At 36.0% G+C, this 25,713-nt stretch overlaps 1 protein-coding gene across 3 annotated transcripts; it reads right to left on the minus strand.

Moving 5' to 3' along the window:
- Nucleotides 1–413: 413 nt before the first annotated feature.
- LOC117412732 (granulocyte colony-stimulating factor receptor-like) lies at nt 414–23,802 on the minus strand. Of its 3 annotated transcripts, XM_058997479.1 has the most exons (18): nt 23,611–23,802; nt 15,218–15,274; nt 13,867–13,922; nt 11,445–11,522; nt 10,756–11,055; nt 10,318–10,447; nt 9,763–9,941; nt 9,255–9,409; nt 8,951–9,098; nt 8,606–8,688; nt 8,077–8,284; nt 6,771–6,959; nt 6,138–6,239; nt 5,184–5,327; nt 4,628–4,771; nt 3,859–3,955; nt 3,246–3,327; nt 414–2,926 (listed from the first exon to the last, which is right to left on the minus strand). In XM_058997479.1, the coding sequence occupies exons 4-18, from the start codon at nt 11,500–11,502 to the stop codon at nt 2,408–2,410; spliced, it is 2,538 nt and encodes an 845-aa protein (XP_058853462.1). In that variant the 5' UTR covers nt 11,503–11,522; nt 13,867–13,922; nt 15,218–15,274; nt 23,611–23,802; the 3' UTR covers nt 414–2,407. The 3 variants fall into 3 exon arrangements, with proteins under 3 accessions (XP_058853462.1, XP_058853459.1, XP_058853461.1); XM_058997476.1 differs by lacking the exon at nt 15,218–15,274; XM_058997478.1 differs by lacking the exons at nt 15,218–15,274; nt 23,611–23,802 and adding an exon at nt 14,047–14,200.
- Between the last annotated feature and the right edge of the window lie 1,911 nt (nt 23,803–25,713).

Consider the following 25,713-nt stretch of genomic DNA (forward strand, 5'->3'; position numbering starts at 1 on the left):
TGCCTTAAAAATATTTATGACGTTTAAGATATAAAAATAAGTAAACCTATATATGCTTTGCTGCTATTGCAGTTTAGTTAATTGCTGATAAATTATATTTATTTGTATTTATCTTGCTCTTAATTGTATTATTACTTGTACTGTGCTACTTTGAAATGTATTTGCTTACGATTGTAAGTCGCCCTGGATAAGGGCGTCTGCTAAGAAATAAATAATAATAATAATAATAATAATAATAATAATAATAATAATAATAATAATAATAATAATAATAAAATTACTGTACTTCACTTCTCAACGAACTGCTCAAATCTACGAGATTTTTGCTGCCACCTACAGGATTTAATCGTTTTTGCAGCCTTCATAAAAATAACTTGATATATCGGTATTTGAAAAGAAACAATTACACCAGATTGTATTTTGATGCAAAGACATTGTATTTTATTATCATTTTGAAATGATTATAGATATACAAGGGGGGTACACACATTAATTTCAAAACATAATTTTATTCAGTAAATCCATAAAACACACACACACACACACACACACACACACACACACATGCATGTAACCTAAACACAGTATGCAAAACAAATTCAAATACAACAATATATAAAACAGCATGTGTGAACGACCTAAGAGACACGTGAAGCACATTTGGACCCCTTCAGTAATGGTCACATATCATTGGTATCAAGGAATGTCAAATATACCACTCTAAAACAGTCTTTAAAATAAACATTCCTTAAAATAATAATTCCTTAAAGTAACAGTCCTGAAAGTTTTGTGAATAGAGCTTGCATTCTCTAGAATGAGCTTATCATAAAGTACAGTACAATGCATTTTAATGGCAGTGTCTCCTGGAAATCTTAAAGGCTGTTGATTTAAAGGCATAGTAACAAGTTTGGACATCATGCTTGCCTGTCATCATACTTAGTCCTCACAGGAAATCTGAACATTTCAGTCTAATTTCAACAATAATAAGAATCCACATCATTTACTGATGTATCTCTGTGTTCTGTAAAATTAAAAGAGGTATTTTAATAAGGTAATGCTGTATATGAGGTACTGTGAACAATGAAGCAATTCTAGCAACCCCCAATTTATTACACCTGAATTCATAAGGAGTAAACTTATACATTCCAAGCTTTTTCATATTAAACCCCAAACCCTTACCGTGAATGAGCAGACACCGCATTATCATGAACCTCCGCTAGAAGAACTGAATGTATCTTTAATTACTACTTCAAATGACTACATTATGAATTAAAGGCGTTAAAAATAAAAATGAGCATGCCAAAAACAAACAAACAAACAAAAAAATCGATACTGCATAATATAAAGAAAAAAGTGAAAAACTAGCTTTGTGTTGTTGGTGTTTTAGGTGAAGTAAAATGTGTGAGGTTGGGAGACTCACAGAAGGAGGGAATCTATTGGACAAGCAGTGTTTGGAATACAGTGATACAATATTGCACTATCCAATCATGGAAGAGCTGATAAACAAACACGCATGGCTTTATCACAAAGCTAACACACAGAAGTGATTTTCATGAAACTGCATTTCTAACAGTCAAGAAATTGACATGTGCTAATGGTATCCTTAAATTAAAAAACAAATAAACTGTGCCACAAGAGTCTTTGTGCCCTGTTTTCCTTTGTTGCTGTAATCATCAGTTTCAATAGAACATTTAAAAACAAAACATTTAAGTGTTTGCCGGAATCTTTGATGTAATAACCACCAAAATTGAGCAGAAAACTTGTGAAAAATTAGATATATAGTTTCCTTTGAGAGACACAGAATTCTTTGCAAGTTTAACTGATTTCTACCCCAGAAAATCCTGGGGTTCACAAAAACAATTTTTATTTTTTACTAGTTTTCAGCTGAAATTTGGACTTAAAAATACAAATTTGTACCAAGAAATCTATGTTACATTTATGTACTAATTAATAAATCTGTTTTAGTTCAATATGAGTGTCTGTATAATGTACTGTAGTACTGATACAGGCTAACTTCACCAGCTGTACACAGTCACTCAGACATAAATTACATTGTTTAAAAAAACACCAAAAACACTTTGGTGACACACAAACTCATGACAATATAAACATATACAATTATATAGAGAAATGCAATAAATTCAAAAGATCTTTAAAAAAAACAATTTCATAACAAAAGACTCACATAAGAATATGATTTTTTCTTCAAATCTAGCTGTTATATTCAGTCATGCAAAGTCCAGTTACTATTGATGTCTGCAGAATGTATTTTTTACTGGTTGAATATCTTTTTGAAAATGACACTTCTCCTTTCATTATAAAGGTGATGTGCAAAAGATTTGCAAAGAGGAAGATAACCCCAAACTCAAACTTGTAGGTGGGAGGGTTAATGCCTGTTTCCACATGTTCAAGGAGCACTGTCTTTCTCGGCCTCCTCATTAATCATCAGGCCTCTCAACAGTGGGAAGTCATCCCAGGATGTGATACGCACTTTCTCCCCAGGCTCCTCGTCTTGACAGGCCTTGGAGACCTCTTCTTTGGCTGCTTGGAACCAGATGTTTTCACACTGATCTGGGCTTGGGGACAGATCATGGAGAAGGGGTTGAGTAGAGTCAGACCTCAAGTACTTGTGCTTGGGGTTCTGCTGGCCTTTGTAGCTGTTGCAAATGACCGAGGAATACTCTACCCTAGGGGTGTTCTGGTAGGCCCTGGGTCTCATGTCGTCACTGCTGCTGTAAAAGACTGAATCCTGGATTGACTCTCCAAGCCCGCTGCTGTTTCCTCGGGATCGACTACCTGCCTCTTCAGCTTTACCTATCTGCTTCTGGTCTTTTTCTTCAGGCATCTTCGCAGAAACATCCAGGACGCTAACCTTAGAGAAGTTTGAGGTGGAAAGGTCTTTAATATCCGGTAGACGAGGAATCATCTGAAAAGAAAAAAAAAGAAAAATGCAATGATTGTTGATAATGGTGGAGACAGTGTTACAATTTGTTTTAGAAACTGATTTAAATGTTATGTTTATTTTTTAACATCTTAAAACTAGTTGAAACTATCAATCTTGCAAGTTAAGGGTTTAAATCAAGCTTGTGTTAAACGTCCCCTTTATATATATATGGACCAGAGGATTCACTTTAAGCTGATTAAATCCAATTGCATGAATTAGTTTGAAATAACAAGAGATCACAAATATACAAACACAATTCTTTGTATTCCAAGCTGTGAAGTTTTAGTGTACTTGGTTTTACCTTCTGTGTTGAAGGTGGCGTCCATTTACAAATGCTGCTGTTAGCAGGGTCTGGCACCATGGGCCAAATATTCAGCTTTAAACTGAAACAACAAGCCAGTCAAAATAATAAATAAGGTACCTTTTAAAATCCCTACAATTCACATCAATAAATACATAACATATATATTTTCCTTAGAATTTAAGACTTTTTAAACCATTTTTCTCTTCTCAAAAATATCCTGCATCTTAAATTCGAGTACAGTATAGTGATGCGTGTATTACAAATCAACAGCAAAAGACGTGACTACTTAAGCAATGCCACAGTTCACAAACTGGGAGAAAAACAAGTGTGAGTAATCGCAACTGGAAATGAGAAGCAGCTCATAACTGTGATGCTCTGTGTAATAGCAGACAGCCGAAACTGCCTCCATATGCGTAATCAAGGTTGTATCTTTGTAAATGCATATTTATTTGATGTTTTTTTTTTCCTCAAATTGAGGGTGGGAAATGTGGGCAGCGTCTTAAATTCGAAGGAATATCGTATATCTGAAAATAGTACCACATTATTGACGCAGCCAGTAGTTATTAATGTTACATTTCAGAACCTGAAAAAGCAATAACAGTGAACTTACTTGTCATGTTTTATGAAGCAGGCTGATGCAGTAATTAGTAAGAACAAAGTTAGGCCGATACAGGCTGGCAAAATGGTGGATATAAAACTCCAGTGATCTGAAAAGTAAGAAGACTGTCAGTCAAGCCTTACCTATCTATATAACAAACTATAAGTTTTATCGCAGATGATAAATCACTTGATACATTTTGTTATATACATTGCTTAACCATAATAGTTTGACAGAGGTGTCTACAGCATCTCACTATATGCAATATAATTTAAAAGGAAATATCATTTTAATTTTGTTGCAGGCTTTGCAATTATATCGTTTTGTGGCTTTGACTTATAAATCTGGAAATAGGCAAACAAAAAAAAGCATTTAATCAAATGAACAAGAGAACATAGAACAGTCAGTCAGTGGTCCTGAAAATGAGAGCATTATACATTTTTTTTCTCTTCACAGTTAAATAACGACTTTTTTTGGTTCAAAATGTTAAATAAAACAGTAAAATTCAGATTTATTAAATGGCTCAACAGCCATTGAGGGCACAGCGCTCGGGTCTCACTTTGAGGTCCACTGGTATAGAAGGACATTGTCAATGGAAAGGGACTTGCTGAAGGGATATCATTCAAGCTTGTGTTTATTAGATTGCAAGTACCTGCAAATCATGAAGACAGAATGCTTTATAAATATGACCTGATGCATCTCTTTAGCTGACAGATCAGGATACCTTTGACCATTCTTCATATTATGCATGTAAAAATAATAGATTGAAATATATATTTACCCAATATGGTAGTACTTAGGGTCAAGACTGTTCCATTTAAGCTCCCTGCATCAGTGCTCACCATTATGAATGCTTTGTACTCAGAGGACGGTTTCAGATTTTCCAGAGTCACTCTCATTTCAGGGGCATCTACCACTCTCATACCTAAAATTGTCATGTAAGATTCTGTTTCAGTTAAGAAAGCAATGCAGGCATGAATATTAGCTCAGGGAACCAGAAAATCAGCTGTATAATAAACTCTTAGTTTCCTAGAGCAGTAACACACCTGTTAAAAAACTGTCTTGAACCGAACAATTGCCGGTAACAAATGCAATTCACGGACTCTCAAGTCGTTTGTAACATTAACATGAATTTTCCCACAGACTGGAGTAAATGCTTTTAAAATATAATCCATTGAAGTCCATAAAGATTCAATTGTTTGGCAGTGACAGGCTGTGTTAATCTTACAGCAGAGACTGGCTTTTAATGATCTGCCTAATTCAGAGTGAAAGTATTGAAGTGCATTTTTAAAATACATGCTTGTAGCGTCATATACATCATTGTTGTCTTGACTTACCTGTTTTCCCTTCCTTGTCACTGTAGAAAATGGTATAGCGTCTGATGAAACCATTTCTCTCATCGACTGGTACTGAATCCCAGGCTAACTCTGCATATGAACCTCCAATGTCCTCTACTTTCAATTTGGGAACTTTTAATGGAGCTGTAATAGGGAGATACTGTGGTTGCAAGATATCAGTTTGAATTGGCATTAAGTATATCATTTCTATATGTTTTAGTTCAGTAGCCCTGATTTTATGCAACTTTTAGAAATTTAGAGGACCAAAACAGGGTCTACCGAAGCATGTAAAAAATATCTGGATTTCAAGTTGCGACCAAATACATTGCTTTTCAGGATTAGATACATTGGCAGAAAGGAGACCACCTTTGTTGAGTTAGAGCCAGTAAAAGTCATGTGCAATTTGTTTTACATCCACTAGAGGGCATAGACGTTGTGTAGGTCGAGGTGACAAAATCCTGGTCGTGACTTGAACCCAGTAAACAGGAACAAACTTATGCAGACAGGATACTTCTTACACACTGGTCTAGATGTAAAAACAACACCACTCTATGGAAGGTGCACCATTAACATAGACACTGTTGTGAATTATAGGAACGAATGCAAAGAACACGCCAACACCAGTAATACACTCTGATATTTCAAGTAGTGTAGAGCGACATAGATACAGTGAAATCATTTATTGAAGAGAAAAAGAACAATGGTTTTAAAAAACTGGTAGGGTTCTTGCCAGAAGATAATCAGCCTTGACTAAAGGGTTAAAGAGTTGATAAATGATATATTCTTGTCCTGGTCTCATGTACACTCAATAAAAGGAGTTCCTTTTTTAATTATATAACTTAATTCCAACAAAAATAAAAGGGTTATATAGGTAAGAAACCAAATATCAGGCAAATAATGTTGGATATCCTTTTAATACTACGGTCAATGGAGCTGTTTATGGTTCACACCTACCACTTTGTTTGGAGTATGCTTCCACAGACACAGGGAGCCCAAACCCATCTTTGTATTTTGGATACACTGATATCTTATAACACTTAAAGGGCTCAATGTTTTCTATGGAAAAAGACACAAAAAAGACACTGTGTGAATTGGGCCCAATGTGCTAAATCTGGAATCATGGGTAGCTCAGGTGACAACCAAGCAGGTCAGAATGACGTGTCTATGTTTTTTGTAGGTAACATTATTTTTAGGGTCCTCATTCTAAAAACTGGAACCCTTATGAGCTAACTGTGTCTGTCCGTCCGTCTGCCTGTGCGTATGTCTGTCTGTGCGTTTGTCTGTCTGTCTGACTCACTAAAACGATGAACACTATAACAGTCTTCTCTAAACTTTTATCATAAACTCCTAGCCTCCTTATAGACGTTTTCACAATTTCCATTACAAATATTTATTTTTCCTTTCAGGTACTGTGGTACTGTGATTACGAGGAGCCTCTATACATATGTGCACTGGCTATATAAAAGTTAGTTCCAGAAGTAGCATTCTTAGGTTTAAAGGCTTTTTGATTATGTAAAAACAAATAGCATTTTCTTGCTTAGGGTTGTCGTCACTATTTTGCTATTTGAATTCGCAGCTGGTACTTACCAGTAATTAGAGTTTTAATACAATTGTGCTGCACTAACGTAAAAGAGATACGGCAGGGGAGAGTTTCAGACACCACACACCATTCAATCACATAGCCGGTAACAGGCAGCGACTTGGGGGCTTCCCATTGGATCCAGAGGCTGTGGTCATCAGATAATGAAGTACTGATGCTTACTGGTGACTCCAGAGCTGTGACAAATGAAAGAAACACTATTATATTAGGGCAGAATGTTTTTTCTACAAATACGAATTCAAATAAATATTCAATAAGATAATTTCCCACATTAAAGGGATACCTAAATGAATATTGGTAACAGGGCCAGTATTATTATTTTTTTAACACTGTATTTTGAAAACACATGTTTTGTGGACCCTTAGTTACTCTGGCCACTCCTCCTTCAGCAACAGACACTTTAATGAAAATATTAAGTGCAGCCATTACACTGTGGTTACAAAGGAATGATATGAGGCTGATATATGTTTAAACAAAAGCATATTGACCTATTTTTGGTTAAATTGCATGTGCAACTGCTACCAACAGTTCTGTCAAACCAACAAAAGGTTCGCTTTCCTTGCAGGCTAATTCTCTGGGGCTCGAGGAGCTTCACTTAAAATTTGTCACTTGCTATTTGTCACACTTCCAGCTGTATGCATTCATAAGGGTGCGGCTTTCACACATGCTGATGTCCTTTATTATTTTTGCCAACGTTTGTGTTTTCATTTCTTTTCAGCACAGTATTGAAACCAGTGTTATTCCTGCAACCATTGTTCTGAGCTTCAAAGCAATAGAAAATAACCTTTTGATTTTATAACCAGGCTGCTGTTTCTCATCTGAATTAATAATTCATTTGGATGTGGATAAATGATCATGCTACTTACGTAGAATATGTACAGTATAGTCCTGTCATTTTACTGTGCATCAGCAGCACAAATCCAATACAAACCATGTAAATACACCTTCAACCATACAGTTATACAACAGCCCTGGGTGACAACTTCGTTCAGTTCAAACACACAGCACAGCAAGCTTTTGTAATTAATGTTCCATACCACTTCCTTCAACCTGAGCTCAAAACCTCTCTCCTGTTCCGTAAAGGAAATACTTGAATCAGGATCAACTGGTAACCTAGAGAATTATTACACCTTGCCAGCTCAAACACAATTCCACATGTGAACATTTAATAGAATAGAGGATACTCCCTGAGAGCTTCAGGTTTCTGATACTCATAGAAAAAAGTCTCTCAAAGATTCTTAATCTTTCAGTGCCTAAAAATACAGAATCTTCAAACAGATAAAGCGTAAATACCTCTTTTTTTATAAAGACAGACTTCAGTAGGGACTGACTCCCCGGCAGTGTTAGAAGCTGTAATGTACACACGGTTTACATGTTCTGGCTGAAGGAAAGCGCAATGCAATTCAGACGTGCTGCAGAGAGGATTTCTGATTCCTGTCGACGTTTGAAAGAACACTGTGTATAACAGATTTTTACCATTTGCTCTAAACTGGTTTGCAGGCTGGAAGAAAACACAAAGGATAGAATAAAGAAAGACAGTGAATAAAATGGATGACCAAAGTCATGATCAAAGTTCAGGGTTCTAAAAACTAAAAAAAAAATATATATTGTTCTGTAATAGCAATAATACCCTCTGTGTTATTAATAACTTGATAACTGTGCTTAATTATCTGGTCATACCACAAGCTTCTTATTACACCTCCAGTGACATTTACATTGCATCCCAGGACTCTTTTTTTATGTGTTAATGCTTTATCACGCCATCACTGTTACCAGGCTCTAGATATGCTTTATTGTGAAATCTATGCAACTTCAATGTTACCTTCCAAAAAAGCTGCACTTGAGTGCTTCTCTCAGATTCCCCAGCCCTCACCTTCCACCACACATCTAGCTTTCCAGAGGGAGCTGCCAGTGTAAAATAAGTAAAGTTACCACCTTTTTCCCAGTTTCACACAGGCTTGCTTTTTCGGTATAATGAAAGTGCCCATCCCCTGGCCAGGATGGGTATTTTCCAATTGAAGGACTGAAAGGTTGATTATGGGGTTGGAATAATTACTGTAATGTTCATAGAGAAAGTCTATGCCATATAATTGTATTTACATACATTCAATTAGAGAAGAATACACACAAACTGATTTATTATCAAATCAGTTGCGTGTGCACATACCGCTTTCATGAGTGCACCCAGTTTTCTCAACGCTCCACTCACTCCAGTGTCCTGCTCCGAATGTAACTTGCACTTGGAATTGATATTCGGTACCATGAAGGAGGCCACACTGTCTCAGAGTTCCTCCACCCATTTTTTGTGGTTGTTCCTAAAGCAATACCATATATATATATCAGCACTTAAAAACAATGGTCAATGGTCCGACAAACCTACATTAAGTACAGGTCCTAATTAAGTGACCAGGCAGTGTATATATGGGATTATATTTTTAAATAGGGAAACATGAAATATACTATTGTCTTACCACTGTCCATTGTAGATCACCAGCTTGCTTATAGCGAAGTTTAGCTGAACATTTATTTGCTGGTAGCCATTCAGGTTTTCGCATTTCCATTTCAATTTTCAAGCACTTATCCTGACTGGCTTCTACAGATACAATAATTGGCGGGTCCAGTTTTACTAAACAAAAGGAAAAGTACAGTTAGTATTACTGCAAAAGGATCGTAAATCTTTTTGCTGAGTGTTAGTACTAACAATATCACTGCTGGTCCCTTTTTTTCTGTTTAAAAATGTTATTTTATACTTCAGCATCTTATGTATAGAGTTGAATTTGAAATATAAATACACACTCATTTATGCCACTAGACATAGCTAGACATAGCTAGATTAACCAGATTATCGTGCAATTATTGGCCAATAACATACAGCAGGCAGGTACAGGGTGTGTGTTAAATATTATGAATCCATCAGGTTTTGGCTTCATTTTACTGTTAATAAAAAGACAGATTAAAGAGAAAAGGAAGATTATTTACCAACATCCATTGAATCCAGACAAATAGCTTCTGAAGTGTTATTCCCTAAAGCATTGTGGGCTGTTACTGAAATTTCCATTTCATGATACAGATGAAAATCCTTACGTAGTATCGTACAAGAATGTCCTTCCTTACATGGAATTGAGACAGTCCCAAACGATTTTGTACAACTGAGCCAACTGAAAAAAAATACATACATATATATATATAATTTTTTTTTTTTTTTTTTACATTTTAGAGCATACCATTTTCCAGTTAGCATTTTGCTATCTTATTTTTCTTCTAGAATTCAAATGATTTCATAAGCTCTCCTGCAGCCGTATATTCAAAGCTATCGTTTTGTGAAATGTAATGCAAAAAAGATTGCTACATGTATGTTTGAGTATTATAGGTAATGACATGTTCTTAAATTGTGCTGCCTCATTAGTAGCAGTTTGTGGGCTGAACGCTTCACAGCTGGTTTCACAGACCCTGATTAGCACTAGTCTTGGATTACCTTACCTGAAACCCAACCATGTACTGTAAAAGAACGTATTAAACAGTTTACTGAATCACCTGTCTTTCTTGTGCAGAGTGAATTGTGTTGGGAGGTTAGTTTCCCTCCCTGGGTTCCATGTGCAGGAAAAAGTCACGGGTTCAGTGAGATTGGTTTTGCAGTTTAAATCGCTTGGTTTTGAAGGTGGGTCTGCATAGCAATGCAACAACAGAAAACAAAAAGGAAAATTTAAATTTTGTGAAAAAAAATAACAATGAAACACAAATGAATACCATACATTTAAATTATTTTAAAAGTTCTTAAGAGTATCCTGCTTAGTTTATTCATTTATTTAGCTGTTTTTTTCTAAAATATGAAGCACAGATTTGCAAGAAAAAGTCAACTTCAGCGGTGTGCTGTTGAATTTTGTAAGCTACTTCTTTGAAAGCTATCTAGTCTTATCCCACCGCTGCCACCAGATCTGTAGCCTGGAACAGAGACACGTGGTTGGTACTTACACCCGGCTGTGATCTGAATAACATCGATAAGTTGAGCCTGTCCGTGAAGAACGACAAAGCAGGACAGATATCCCTGTGTTGTGTTAAAACATGGGATGGTTAAATTGGACTTTCGGCTGCTTTGGTTTGTGTGTTGACTCTTTGGAATAAGATCATCGTTGAGGCGCCATTCTATCTGAATATCCTGTCCATCAAAGAAAGTACAATTGTCTCCAATTTCACAGGAGGCGGTCACTGAGGAACCCAGCACTACCACAGGTGACTCGATTGATACCTCCCCACACTGAGACGTGGCAATTCCTGTGATTAAAGAAAAGACGTCTTACCAGCCACAACACACTGGTAAATAACAGCCTAACACAAGCAATGGACATTTGATATAGAAAACGGACACTGGCTCAAACACCATGTCTAAACTGTTTTGTTAAACACTTAATGAATACCTAGGGTGCTACCATGGTCCATTAATTGTTACTGTTTCTACATTGAGGAACACTGTTCAAACAGAAACTCATGACATATAACCACAGACCTACTTCCCATTTTGGCAGGTTTTTGTTTTTATGACAAAGAGCTAGTACCAGCTGAACTGAACTAGTTATTCTTTAATAAAGTTACTGGTAGAACTAACTAGGTTGATCACAGTACAGCAAAGCTCAATGCATTTTTAAGGCTGTTTGAGTCTTTACCCTTTGCAGTATTCAGAAGCACTGCCATTAGAACCAACATCTTCCAATTCTGGCCCATCTTCCAGCACCTTGGACTACCTTATTATAAACCAAAAAATAAAAATAAATAAATTCCTGCCATATGTTTCATTTTATTTAAGATATATTTATAGTGTAGTAACCCTAAACAGATATATTTAACATATCAGAAAAAAAAAGTTTAACAGAAAAGATAATGCATATTTCAAAACTACACATGTGAGAACTTAAATGCAAAACAGGTAAGATTTACTGGCATTATTGTGTTCTATGTACTTTAAAGTAATTGTACTTAACAAAATTCCACAAATCTTACCTTTTGTGCAGTTACATTAGCTATACAGGTGCCACGTGTGTTGTTTTGAAAGAAACACATGTTAGAGCAACATTTTAAAAAATGACCTCTGTTGCTACTTTAGGTTAAAGGAAGTTTCACTTTTATCTGCCTTTTTCAAAGAAAATAGCTAAGATCTATGGAATTATTGTGTTAGCTATACCAGGGATCCTGTTACAAGACAATCAGTCACCATATCTATCAGTCAGACTAATAACAACAACATGGGCAACGCTTATCTGGAAATTGCAAATCATCTTTCTCACCGTCTTGCAAATGAATCTAACTTCAGAGGTTTGCTTTCTTCCAGCAAGATAACGTGATGTTTCTGATAATATCTCTGAGAACCTCGTTGTGGCACACATCAAATTATCTTTCAGGTGACACATTTTAAACTCAAACAGTATTATTGCAGCAGTTTTTTTAAGGTTGTTCTAGTGCTTATTGGCACAGAGGTGTCATTCTCTCGAATGTATCGTGCATTAAGGAGAATCTGTGCCCCCAGAACTCAATAATCAACACTAGTTCATTACCATGTGTTTGAGGGAAAAAAAAGGTTGCTCAGAAAGTGATGTTAATACAAGTTAACACATGGTATGGATGAAGAGCCTGGTATCTCTGTATTCGTCCTTTTCAGATTTTGCACAGTTTTGGATGGTTGTGTGGATTAAATTGATTGATCCAGTGACAGATAACCAAATGCAGAACATAATTTTATTGGCTTCAAAGTGAAAATATTATACACACTTTTAACCACAGTGAGATGTAACATGGAAGCATTTGGCAGCAACTGTAATGCATTCCTGCAATAAAGTGTATTTGGCAAATAAATGGGTATTTGCCTATAAAATACTTTTTTTTTTAAATAAAATGGCATGGACGTTTTGTGCATCCTGATTGGTTGCAAACCTTTTAATGCCACATGGTTAAATGAGGTCTAAATAATGAGTAATTTTGTAAGCTCAATCGAACGCCTCTATCGGATACAACCCATGCCTTCTGGTGTGTTATTCCTTTCTTCTACAGAGAGTAAATTAGATTACCTTAACTGTAGTACAAAACCATTGTTTTTTTGTAAAAGTTCCTCTCTATCTTAAAGAAAGGTCTTTTCACCTCTTCTAGCTTCCTCTTTTACCATGTTTGAATGTTTGAGAAAGTATAGAAAAACAGGAAACAATGAATATATGATTTAGCCTTCTCATAAATCAACCACAGATGCAGTGTAAATGTGTCCTTCTATTAGGTTTCTCAACATCCCAGTGCTGTGCATTTTTTATTGTATGATGCAAGCCTCTCTCAACCATCATATGGAGTTTCACAAGAGGTCGTGCATAGTTTCAGTACTTTATGACACTGGAATATAAATTAGCACTGATTAAACCTGACAGGCCCAGGCATTGATACCCACACTATATCTGAACTCAAGGCAGTGTATTATGAACGAATGCAAGTATGGCTCTAGATCAGTTTGGAAACAAAAGCAAACATAGTTTGTTTGTTTGTTTTTAGCAGACTCCTTTATCCAAGGCGACTTACAGAGACTAAGGTGTGTGAACTATGCATCAGCTGCAGAGTCACTTACAATTACGTCTCACCCGAAAGACGGAGCACACAGAGGTTAAGTGACTTGCTCAGGGTCACACAATGAGTCAGTGGCTGAGGTGGGATTTGAACCGGGGACCTCCTGGTTACAAGCCCTTTTCTTTAACCACTGGACCACACAGCCTCCACAGTGCATTGTTTAGTTTTCCAGAGTTCATAATCATTTACAGAATAGGCAATGGTATTAGCCATTGATAAAATGGTGCCAGTGATAACATTTTGCAAATTTAGAATGATGTAAACAAATACACACTGGTAATCCATTGCTGTGCGTTACTAGCTCCAAAACCACTAAATTGCCATTGCTGGTTATGCTAGAGGGCAATACACCGGTATTATAATGGTATCTTGAACCTTTGTATTTCAGGCTACAGTTTAATATTGATTACAGGTATAGTTCATCTAGATATACCATGCAGTTGTTAATCTTATATTTTTTTCTTTTTGGTGGTTGTTGTTATAAATTACCTCTATGGGGAAGTTTTCACTGCTGTGATGTTCCGGCAGGCAATAGCGCTTGACGCCTACAATATAAGGAAACAAAAAGTCTTGTAAGTAAAGTAATACAGACAATGTCTTTCAACATGGCATTTTTTTTTTATTTTCATGAAAAACCGAGATGCCTTGTCAGATAATCCAAATCAATACCCTTTCCTCCTGCTGCTGCTATCAGTGTCGCTGCATATGTCTGCCGGCTTCTATATCTCCCTCGCGAGGTAGTGAAATGCTACTGATAACAAGTGGACGGTAAACCACATAGTTGAGAAACCTCCTGTCTTCACTCATGTTCCTGCTATGTGCATGTGCCTACAAGTACAATTTTTCTTGTTGTTGTGGTGATCACTTTTTTTTTTTTTTTATCAGTGGACATTATGATCCGTTGTGAACTTTGCATCCTGTGTGTTGACACATCCTAACACCGGCCTGTTGCTACCGTATGATTAACTTCCGAATGTTAAAGATGCAGTACCACAGATATTACCTCACAAGTCTGTTGTTGAAAAAGCTTGCTTTATAGGTGTACAATAACACAGGTCCCTTTTGCATTTTTTTGCTTTGTTTTTCCAAGCTAAAAAATCTGTTAAATACGTTATTAACGCCACCTGCTGCTGCAAGTAGTCTCAGTAGGATGACTGTTTGTTTCACAGACGGTCACACCCAAGCAGACCCTGGGGGCCCCTGGCACTGTGCATTTCCACTTTTTGCCGAGCTGCACCAGAACCAAGTGATGAAACTTTGGCACAACAAGGCTAATGTTAATGGTGACTGTGCAATCGAGGTCTGACAGTGGGGGTTGTCCATTTCCAGGTTGAGTTGGCTTGCCGAACTACCATTGTGGCTGATTTTCTTTCGTATTATTAAAGCACGCATATGACATTTTCTTTATTGTTTTTCTTTAAGCTTTACTGTATTCACCGAAAGTGTTGTTAAACTGAACACAAGACCACAGTCTGTAATCGTAAAAGATTCACGATAAACACACAACAAAACCTGGCTGTTTGTTTGGCTGTGCTCTCCTTCTTAATTCCTTTTTATTTGTAATGAGCCGATGGTTAAATGTATTTGTTACCTCCAGTTTCTTAAAAACAAAACACAATACGATCCCACAACCCCCAGTGGCCTTTGACTCATGGCAAGAATTTCCGAGGTTGGTCAGCTGTGGAAAAAAGCACTGATTTTGGCGGCTAGTCGTGGCCAGCAGAAGCCTGTAGTGCAAACTTTATTTAAAGGATGCTGAGATTTCTTTCACAGGATGTTACTGTTTCAAACCAAATTGTGGCTAGTGAAAGCGACTGTGTACATATATGGAAAGTGGTACCTTGTGTGGGATTTATTTGAGATTGAAGTGTGATTTGCAGTGACGATTCATATATTCCTAAAAAAAGAAACAATGCATTATTAATGTAGCTTATGCTATATTTCCAGGCTATAAAATACATACTTTTATGCCTATTTTATATTTCAAAATGCTCAGATTTACAATGAAATATTAATTTGTAATAAATGTCAGGTGATACAAGTCTTGGCCAACATATTGACTGACTAAAAATGGACAATAGCACCTCCTACTTCAGGTGCTAAACCTATATGGGCCAACTGTCTCCACTGCTGGTCCTTTGCTCTGATAATCACCTCCAGGTCTCTGTTAGGAGTATGGAAACACGTTGCCTAGCAACTCAGTAGTCTCCCCGGAACCTCCCACTGTCAGTTGGGAATCCCCAAAGGTCTACACAGATCTTTCCTCTTTGATTCTTTTATTGAATAATTCTGTTTTTTTTTTTGGCCTTGTGCTCACTCCTCCCTTTGAACATCAAGTCCTTCGCTGCTCTTTTATATTGTTGGTGTCATTATTTCTGGTGCTTTTATAAAGGTGCATTTCCTTGCATGGTGTGGGTAGCAAAAGCAAAAGTGGTGTTTAAAGACAAGCAAGTATTTAAAAAAAAAAAAAAAAAAAAAAAAAAAACACTGCATTCAACTGTGGATACACAATACTTTACAGTATGTATGTCTGCTGCTAAGAGAATGTGTCTGTGGTATTACAGCTCATGTTGGAGCAAAGGGTATCAAATTAACCGGATACTTTCTGACTTCCATGCCAAAATCTATAATTAACTTTTTGTGGTTTACAGGACCTGGAAGAATATGTAAATAGTCTGCATAACTGCATACAATATATTCAAATCTTATTGAAACGTGTTTTTCAAAAGATTCATTTTCATGCAGGTTGATTTGTTAAGCAAATCTAATGTTATGCCCAAAGCAATGTATTCCACGCAAGGATCAGACACAGATCTCAAACTTGAAAATAATGGCACAGAACAAATAGGAAAAATATAAGCTATGCCTTGTCTGCTCTCAATCATCCACAATCGGGAGGGTTTGGTAGTTCCTGGTCTTCGTCACACCTTTTTGTTTAGTATGCTTCATCAATACAAACTGTGTGATCACATAACCACGTGCAGACTTTTAGTCTTCTATCAATATTGTTACCTCTTCCAATGCTATTCATTGGTCAAATGGTCAAATGTTACTCTGTAGTATATCTGTTACTGTTACAAGATATATTAAATACAATAAAATAAAATAACACATTTGGAGTGCTTTTCAAGACCTTGAAAAATCTGGCTCATGGTGAACAATTAACACATTACGACTCCACGATGAAAACACTCTGTTTCCAATGCAATTTGCGGAATGAGTAAAGGCTTGTTATTTTTACTCACATGCTTGAGTCTCACTAGAAAAGAACAGCTGAAGAGGTAAACACAGGCAGTCACCGAGAAGATATATTGTAATAAATTATAAACATACACTTCTTCTATTAAACGTGTGCTGGTTTAAAGCAACTGTATTACATATATAATTTTCTCATTTTTAAATTTTTTTTTTTTATTATGTTATATGATATTAGCCTATTTATTTATTATACTTATTATTATAAGATTTCAACTTTAAAAATCAGATTTAAAAAAACTCAAAGTTCTACCCACACCATGCAACTTCATCAACGTCACTTGAGACCTTAGACCCAACACAGTGGTAGAGGTCCCATTATAAAGAACTTAGTTTCAAATAAAAAACATGTACCTTTTATTCCTTTTAGTTTTCAAATCTGTCTTTTAAATGTCAAAGCCTGCTGGTGTTTGCCTTTTCACTGTGCTTTTGATGTTGTACATTTTTTCATTCCCTGTCCTTTGCTCCTAAATTTGTTTTTTAGATCCTCCAAACAACATTATTCACAGGATGCAAATTACAAAACAACAGTGAAAACAGTAAATATCAACCACTCTAGAGCTAAGTAATCCCACCCCCAGACAAGAAAGAGATCAGATTAAGATCGCTATTGCTGATCATTGCAACAAGAAACAAAAGGAGATCTTGAAATGCACGCTTTTTGGATAGGATGTCCTGTTAGGTTCTATGGACATGCATACAACAAAGCACTTTATATATGAGATACTGGGAAAACACCAATAATACTCCCAGAAGTTAACTGCTATTGTGAAGAATCCATTAAAAGTATTTGTCCTTCGTGCCAAAAGAAATGTTCTCATGTTGTGGGCAAATTCCCTGTCTACCCTCCAGCATACAAATAATGAGTCTATACTCACCAGAAATTGTTGAAAACAGTTCAGTAATCTCTTTTTTTTTAAAATTCTCTTAACTTCAAAAACGCTCACTGTGAGATTAGAAGATCAAACTGTACATTCACAGTAACCACAGCGTTTGTCTACTTTTGTTTACCTTTCTCAGCAGAGCAAGTACAAAAAAAAAAAAAAAACATGATCAAGTTCCTTTGAGACCGGCGTGATTAAAAGATAAAATGTATTAGTCTTTTTTGTATGGTGGTTGAACCATACATCCAAAATACTGCAGGTTTTGATGAGTGTCATACAGCCTGAACCTCAATCCATTCCAACTGATTACAAACATTCTTATTTAGTACCTCTGAATTTGTCCTTTTTTATATAATGTGCATTAAAACGAGCTCATCTTTATACACAGAATGCACGCATGTGCATACTGAAGGTCTCTCCAGTTCAAATCTCTTGTGAAGGCACTAACCAGGGGTGAAACATTTCTGGGGAAATTGTCACTTTAGTACCATAACTGACTCCCTACAGTACAGTAAATCAGACCACAGCAATAGAATGCAGATCCTATTAATCAATCAGGTTCACTTTTTAACCTCTAGTGTGACTCTGAAAAGCCCACACCCCCTTGAGATAATTGCAGCTTATTTCTCTTGTTTCTCACCCCTTGCCAATCACAAGAGTAGTACATTGAATCTATTGATATGTTATGCCTTTTGCAACTGAGGTACCATCATTATATCTCTAATGTATATTACAGCAATGGCAACAGCTTATCACCTCTGAAATGGTTTAAAATAGAATATGCATTCTGGAAGTCTTACAAGGTTGAGGGAAACAACGCTGACAATAGTACAGTATTTGTGTACGGTTCAGTATTGACCTCCCCCCCCACCCCCACCCCACTTCCAACTGTAAAACCACAGAATCTGAATGCAATGGCCTTGTTTTTATTTTATTTTACTGTGTTGAGGTGCTTTCTCCTGAGTTGAGGGGCTACTCTTCAGATCTAGCTGCCATTCTGCCGTGTTTATGTAGACGTGAGAGCCAGCATTATCTCATCATCAGCTACTTTGGATAAAGTTTGCTTCTGTATAGTTGGCAACACACAACTGTACACCAGATGGCGCTGGTGCTTGCTAATATAAAGGCTTCTGATCTTGGCTGATCTATCCAAACATATGTCTATGGCAGGCAACTACCTTACAGTTCCTGAATTCAGGTACAAGCAGTCCTTAATGGTATTATCAGTGTTTCCTTTTTAAACAGAAAAATGTGTTTAATTGATAGTGGAAAAAAAATGTGTCACCTGAGTTCTTATTATTTTGTTTAATCATTCTATATTACATATACTGTATCAATCACAATATCAAAGCTGTGCTCGATCTCTGAATGATATATCAAAAGCTCTGAAATATATCTAAAACAAAACATTTATTTTCCATGTGGGTGGCGGACGGTTTTCTAAATTGTCAGAATAGAAGCATGGCTGTCCTGGCTGCTTGATTAATTCTGTGCAATTATCAAGTGGGCCCTGCTGTTAGGACTGATGGTACAGCTTTGTGATTTTCCACTCGTCTGAAATCAGCTCTTTCTTATCTAGATATCTGTCTTCGCTGGAAACTGGTAGCCTCCGGCACACTGCTGATGAAGTATTAGGATAAGCAAATAACAACTGCTCCTGTTTATATGTACAAGCATAGCTGGGTTTCAGTTGTTAGTGCTGCATGCAAGGGTACAACAGCAGTGTCCCCCCTGCGTGGGGGACACTACTGTTGTACCCTTGAGCAAGGTACTTTACCTAGATTGCTCCAGTAAAAACCCAACTGTATAAATGGGTAATTGTATGTAAAAATAATGTGATATCTGTATAATGTGAAATAATGTATAATGTGATATCTTGTAACAATTGTAAGTCGCCCTGGATAAGGGCGTCTGCTAAGAAATAAATAAATAATAATAATAATAATAATGGAATCGTGTTCTCCTACAGAAGCCAGAATTCATTTTATACACACATTGAACTATATTGTACAGAAAGTAGATGCCTGGCACCAAGCTTAGTCATTCTGTCCTGTGTAAACCTTTTCAAATTAGAAATTACATTAACACAATGTAATCAGACAGTAATCTCAACCTTTTCTCACTATTAGATTTTTAACCACAGTGATTACAACACATGCTTGGTTTGGAAATCTGTTTTACTGCAATACAGTGTCTCGGAAAACTGCCCTCTTGAGTTTCGCTACTTCCACTTCTTGCTTTTACAAATTTCTGTCCTTTCGTTATGAGATGAAAAGGATGGTTAGTCAGTTTGCCCTAAGGTTTGAACTCATTCCTCAAGACATTAAGAAAGACTGTTCAAATCATACAATTTCTTTAAGTATGGCTGCAATTCTAACGGAAATAAACACACACATTTCCCTGTATCAAATTGTGTTCAATCTAGAACAATCTTTGATAAAATATATTATTATTATTATTATTATTATTATTATTATTTATTTCTTAGCAGACGCCCTTATCCAGGGCGACTTACAATCGCAAGCAAATACAAATACATTCAAGTGTTACAATATAAGTCATACAATAAGAACAAGAAATACAATAATTCTCAAGTGTGACAAACCACAATTCAATAATACAGCAGATAATAGTGAAAGTTACATCAGGATATGATTAAGTAGTGATAGTTACATCAGGATATGATTAAGTACAAAATACTACAGATTAAACACTTGGGAGATTACAATATTCTGAGGTACAGGATTAAATGCAGTAAAATAGGGGGCAGATAAGAGCAAAATAAAGCATATTTAAATGAAGGGTGATAGTGTCCCAGGATACAACAGAGGAGTTCTACAGGTGCTTTACTTCGACACCAAGTCCAAAACACGACTAAATTCTTTCAAGTTTGTGTTCACTGATCCTGTTGGAGTGTCCAGCTATGAACTACTCCCTTTTTACCAAAAAGCACGGTCCTTCAAGGACAGGTCTGAGTTAAGCCTGCTAGGAGAGCCCTGCTTGTGCTATCATAGCCTTCCATGTAGGACCCCAAAATCTATATATATATATATATATATATATATATATATATATATATATATATATATATATATGAGAAAACCATACTGTTGGCAGCAAGCTAATAACTAGCCATCTTTGCGTCCTGTTTGCCTGTTTACAAAAGACTAAGGATTGGCTGCCACCCATGGGTCGTGGAACTCTGATTGGCTCAACAGACACTTGAAATACAGCATACAGTGTGGGTAGAGGACTTTGGTTCTCTATTCTCTCAGTTCAGACAATCCACCACCTTCAATGGTAGACAAAATTAATCACATTATTTTCATTTTTTTTTAAAATTTAAATTGTGTTGGAATTATTGCTAGACAGTTTTAAGCCACCTGGTAGGAAATAAATCATACACATTTTCCGATAGACAAAACATGGTCAGGAAGCCTAAGTCTGATGCCAGCGTATTATTACTGTCACTCTGAAGAAGAAAGTGGAAAATAAGCCTCAAAGGCCTCCCTGATGAAATATTGATGCCTGCTTTACAAACTTACGACTTATGGTAAAGGAAACTAAAGTATACTTCTATTATTCTACTCGTGGTTTTCAACACTAGTCCTTTTTTTTCATTTAGTACCTCCTGTCGAGTTTTTCAACCAGCTTTTGGTTTCTACCAGCTCTCTTTTTTGTAATTGAACCTCAATAACTGCACACTATTTAGAGTCTTGGTTGCTGTCTATAAGTGCATTAGAAAACAATACATTGTGTAAAACTAATATTTCGTCGAAATGAAGTCCTGTACATAAAACTTGACCGTAGCTCCACACCAGATACTTATGTAGCTAGCATCTTGCATGGTCTTGATTCAAAGGCTATAGTCATTTAGTCATTGAGCTGTAAATGACACAAGTACAGTACCGTGCATTAATCCCTATTGTACAATTCAATTGAGAACACCATGGTTTATACAACTGAGAATTATAAGCAACCCCAGAACACATTCTAGAGTACTTTATTGTAAGCTTCAGTCACATTTTCGTTTAAGTCCATCAATACGCCTCTAGTAAAAGTGCTCATGATCATTAGCATGGTATATTCATTTTTTTTTTTACAATACATGTTTACTCAGTACTTGTAAATAGCTTTATCTCATGTTATAAAATAATCATAAGGTTTCCTGTAATGGCTTTTTATTATAATATCATGTTATTACAATGAATCATAATCCAAATTGGTTTGTAACACACTTTATAAGTCTCCATGTTATGAAACGTTTTATTTCTTTGCTTATTAATGAAATTTTGACTTTTTGGGGGTATTTTCTGGTTTTCATTTTTCAATTAAGTTTGTTTTGGTTTGTGTTTTATGCAACAGCTGTTAAGAGATCTTTCCAAACATCTGGTAATGTTAAAATGTTTTTTTTTCTAATGCCAGTAATTTCAGTATTTATGGTAATGTAGAGAATTTCTCCAGAAAGTGTTTTAGTGTTTATGAAATACTATGCCGGAGGAATTGATTATTCAGCTATGTACCATCGTTCTCCAATTAATTGGATATATGACATTAAACAAGATGACCAAACAAAGATAAAAAAAGAATAAATACTTATGTTTATTACTGATGAGGGGGATTATTTATTTTTGGTAAACTTTACTTCAAGTGCGATTAATTACAAGGTATTGTGTTAGTTACGATGTGAAAGTCCATCCGTTCTTTGATTTAATTGTAATTGCTCATTGTGTTGTTCTTAAAATAAGTAGCCACATTTACTGAAAATGGGATGGAACACAAACACATGAGCAGGATGCTGGAACTCCGTTGTAATGTCAGTAACAGAGAGGGCTGTACTTCTTGGTCTGTATTGTTTTGCAATCCCTCTTGGGAAAGAGGAGGAAAGAACACCCCACCCCCACACACATTTTCTGTAAAACAGAAGTTGATTTCATGTTCCTTTCCGGTAACCAAGTCAGTTTCCAAACAGCCTTCTTTGGAATAACTTCTGCTCACACGAAGACATGTTTTTTAAAGAAAGAACTTGCTAGCCCCTTTTATCCTTTGCAATCAATTCCCATTTCTCCATTTAGCTTTAGTATCACTCTTTCTGTAATTGTTTGGAAGATTTGTTATCATTATTACTTTTATACACCGGCAAGGTTGTTTCACCCATTTAGAACATGGATACCCATGCATGTGTTACACAGCAACAGCACAAATCCAGCTCAGCAATACATTTGACAACATAGATGTACCATGGCTCAGTTCAAAAGCAGGTTTTAGAAAAGCATTCAGTGAAACAGAAGCATGAATCTGCTACTGTAAGTAACTTCCAGTTTGTATACTGTGAGTGTTGGGCCTCTGAGAGTCACAGTGAGGTTACCACCAAGTAACAGGTTGCTTTGATGCTCAATTAAGGCTCAAAAAAGGCTGCAGCATGATTGATTGAAATCGTGATGTAAGTAGTCATTATTATAACATGTTTAACACCATACTGACTAATTACAAGACCAAGGTAAAAAGTGTCAACTTGAGGAACTGTCAAATTAAAAATGACTGCTACTCAAGCTGGATATAATCAGACAACTAATGTAGTCTCGCAATTTACGCTAGAATGTGTGTGTGTGTGTGTGTGTTTTTTTTTTTTTAATATGCTGGAATAGAGATGTTCATAATTAGTAATTCCTAAGTGGAATTGTTCAACTCTTCTAAATAGATATCCTTTTAATTATGATTGATACCCCCCCCCCCCCCCCCCACCACCACACACATTATATCAATGCAGGCAAACAAACTTTAGTAACTTTTTTACAATTTCTTTTGAAGGAATGGCTGTATAATTAGAATTTTACAGGATTTTACTTTTCATTATATTTATCAGATATTTATAACTTGTTTCATTTATAGACAGCACCAATAATGAGCTATTCATGGGCTATCAGGGTCACAATTTGTGTTTGTGAAGCTAGGAAAACAACCCAGAAAAAACAATTGAGAAAACTTGTGTCTACCTTCTTTCTATTGAGTGTTTTAAAAAGGAATGATTTATAAGGGTTTCATCCCAGCAGGCTATATAAAATAAAATAAACTCAAAGCATGTGACACTTACCCAGCAAAGCCAGCGCTGTGGCTCAGAGTTCTTGGGCTGTTTCTTTGCCAGTTCCACAGCTGTAAGACTTTCTAACAATCTCAAAGTCAAAAGGAAAGCGCAGTTCAATTCATTTAAATACAGTGATGTTCCCCCTGGTAGAAGTGTTCTTAGTTCCCCAGCACTGAGTCTTGTGTGTTTACTACACTGTCCACTCCAGCTGACTTAGATAAGTGCTGCACTGGGAAGCGTTGCCAAAAAAAAAATTAACTGTTTCAGTTACAGGCATTAAAAAGGGTGTTCACTTAAATGGATTTTTCTTTTCTTTTTTGTTTCTGAAAAAAAAGTACAGTACAGGATATCTTTGATTACATTCATAATTGATAATGTTGGGAATAAAAACTTTTTTTTTTTTTAATTTCTTGAACTGTTATTTAAGGATCCTGACAATATAAACTATACATGCTAACACATGTTTCGTCTTTTTACATACATTGTTTAAATTCTAAATTAATTTTCCTTTTCGCTGTTAAGAATAGGTCACAATGCTTTTTTCATACAAAAACAGATTGTCGGTAACACTTTCTTTGTATTGTATAAATGATTAAATAAATAGCCATTAAGGGCGCTTGTGAATGTATACAACATTAGATTTATTTTGTGCTCATATTTCATATGTATGTGTGATAGAGATGGCTGCAGGGGTGACGTCAGAACAGCTTACAGAATCCAAAACGTACCGGGGGGGTGAAACTCGCTACAACGCTCAGCGTTTTATTAAACAAACAAAAATAAATGTTTTAACAAAACAAAACACTTAAAACAAAAGGGCACCCTGGCCAAACAAACAAACGGAACAAAACAAGAAATTGCATATCAACCAAATACTGATAAATGGTACGTAATAAAGTATTAGCTCATCTTTTATAGGATTGGTACAGAACATTGCAAGGGAACCAGAAAAAAAAATTATAATTTATAATCTAGCACGCTCCGAACTCCCTTCCTTTGTTCAGTGAAGTGCATCCTTTGACCTTTTCCCAGAGACATATTTTGGTTATTGCTGATAACATTGCAGTTTTACAGTTACTGTCAGCCGGGAAAGCAGACTATAGAATTGTGTAATACCATCAGGATCCATTTATATTTTATGAGCATCGCTACCCTGGAGAGTGGGTGGAGTATACTGTTATGATTATTTGTTTGAGTGAGCCACTGTTTTGAATATGGCACACACCAATTGTTCATTGTAACAACCACTACTCAATTGTAAATAACTATAAACTATAAAACTCCTTTTTTTTTTTTGCTGATCCATCATATTTTTTACATCTGGGGTATATGAATTTCTTTAGGGAAGTTGAAGTGGAAATGTACTATCTTACTGAATGGAAGACTGTTCCAGTTGGAACGTCAGCATGAGGGTTCCATTAATCTAGTGCCTCTGAAGTATTACATATTCTTTAAAAACAGAAACACATTAAAGATTACCATGCACTGTTAGATTATTTTAATAACCTTACACAAAGGACCTCATTTCAATTTTCAAAAAATGTTACTTATTTTAACCAGTTGCTATTCGATTAATTTAATTCATAAGACTGGTACTTTGGTAGCCAAAAATGAATAAGATATTGCTCTGACAATTTTGATTGAATGTGGTATTAATGTCTGTTGATCATGCATTATTTAGGTAGTGGGAATTGAGTATGATGATAATCTAGAAAGCTGTTGTTTCTTATCCAAAGGGGCCAGATACTGATGTTTCACAAGGACCAGACAATTCTCTAGTGTGTTCTCTTGAACACAGTAACACAGTACTAACACAAGGTGGCGAGCAGCACCCACAAAATACAGTGTTATGACGCCAATACATTCAAATACAATACAAATCTACCTCCCTTTGCTTCCCTCTGTGTGTGCGGGTGCTTTGTGACAGTGCTTTCTTTAACACTGTCCGGTACATAAAAGTATTTTCATGTCACGAAGCATTTGGCACTGCAGCTGAGCAGTGCGTTGATAAATTAATATAAGTTTATAAAAAGTGCATCCCTTTTGAAGAACTGGGATATAAAACTTAACAAGTGATAATTAGAGTGCAAAGCAATGAACTGAGCGCTCACT

This window comes from Acipenser ruthenus, chromosome 23, assembly GCF_902713425.1.
Source record: "Acipenser ruthenus chromosome 23, fAciRut3.2 maternal haplotype, whole genome shotgun sequence".
Classification (NCBI taxonomy): domain Eukaryota; kingdom Metazoa; phylum Chordata; class Actinopteri; order Acipenseriformes; family Acipenseridae; genus Acipenser; species Acipenser ruthenus.

What these genes read in the sequence shown, in the direction of transcription:
- LOC117412732 (XM_058997476.1), bottom strand. Translation starts at nt 11,502, where the DNA reads ATGGGCCAGAATTGGAAGATGTTGGTTCTAATGGCAGTGCTTCTGAAT. An exon ending in TATTAAAACTCTAATTACTG is followed by an intron (nt 6,240 to 6,770) that starts GTAAGTACCAGC and finishes CTTTTTCCATAG; the next exon opens with AAAACATTGAGCCCTTTAAG. An exon ending in CGCCACCTTCAACACAGAAG is followed by an intron (nt 2,927 to 3,245) that starts GTAAAACCAAGT and finishes TTTTCTTTTCAG; the next exon opens with ATGATTCCTCGTCTACCGGA.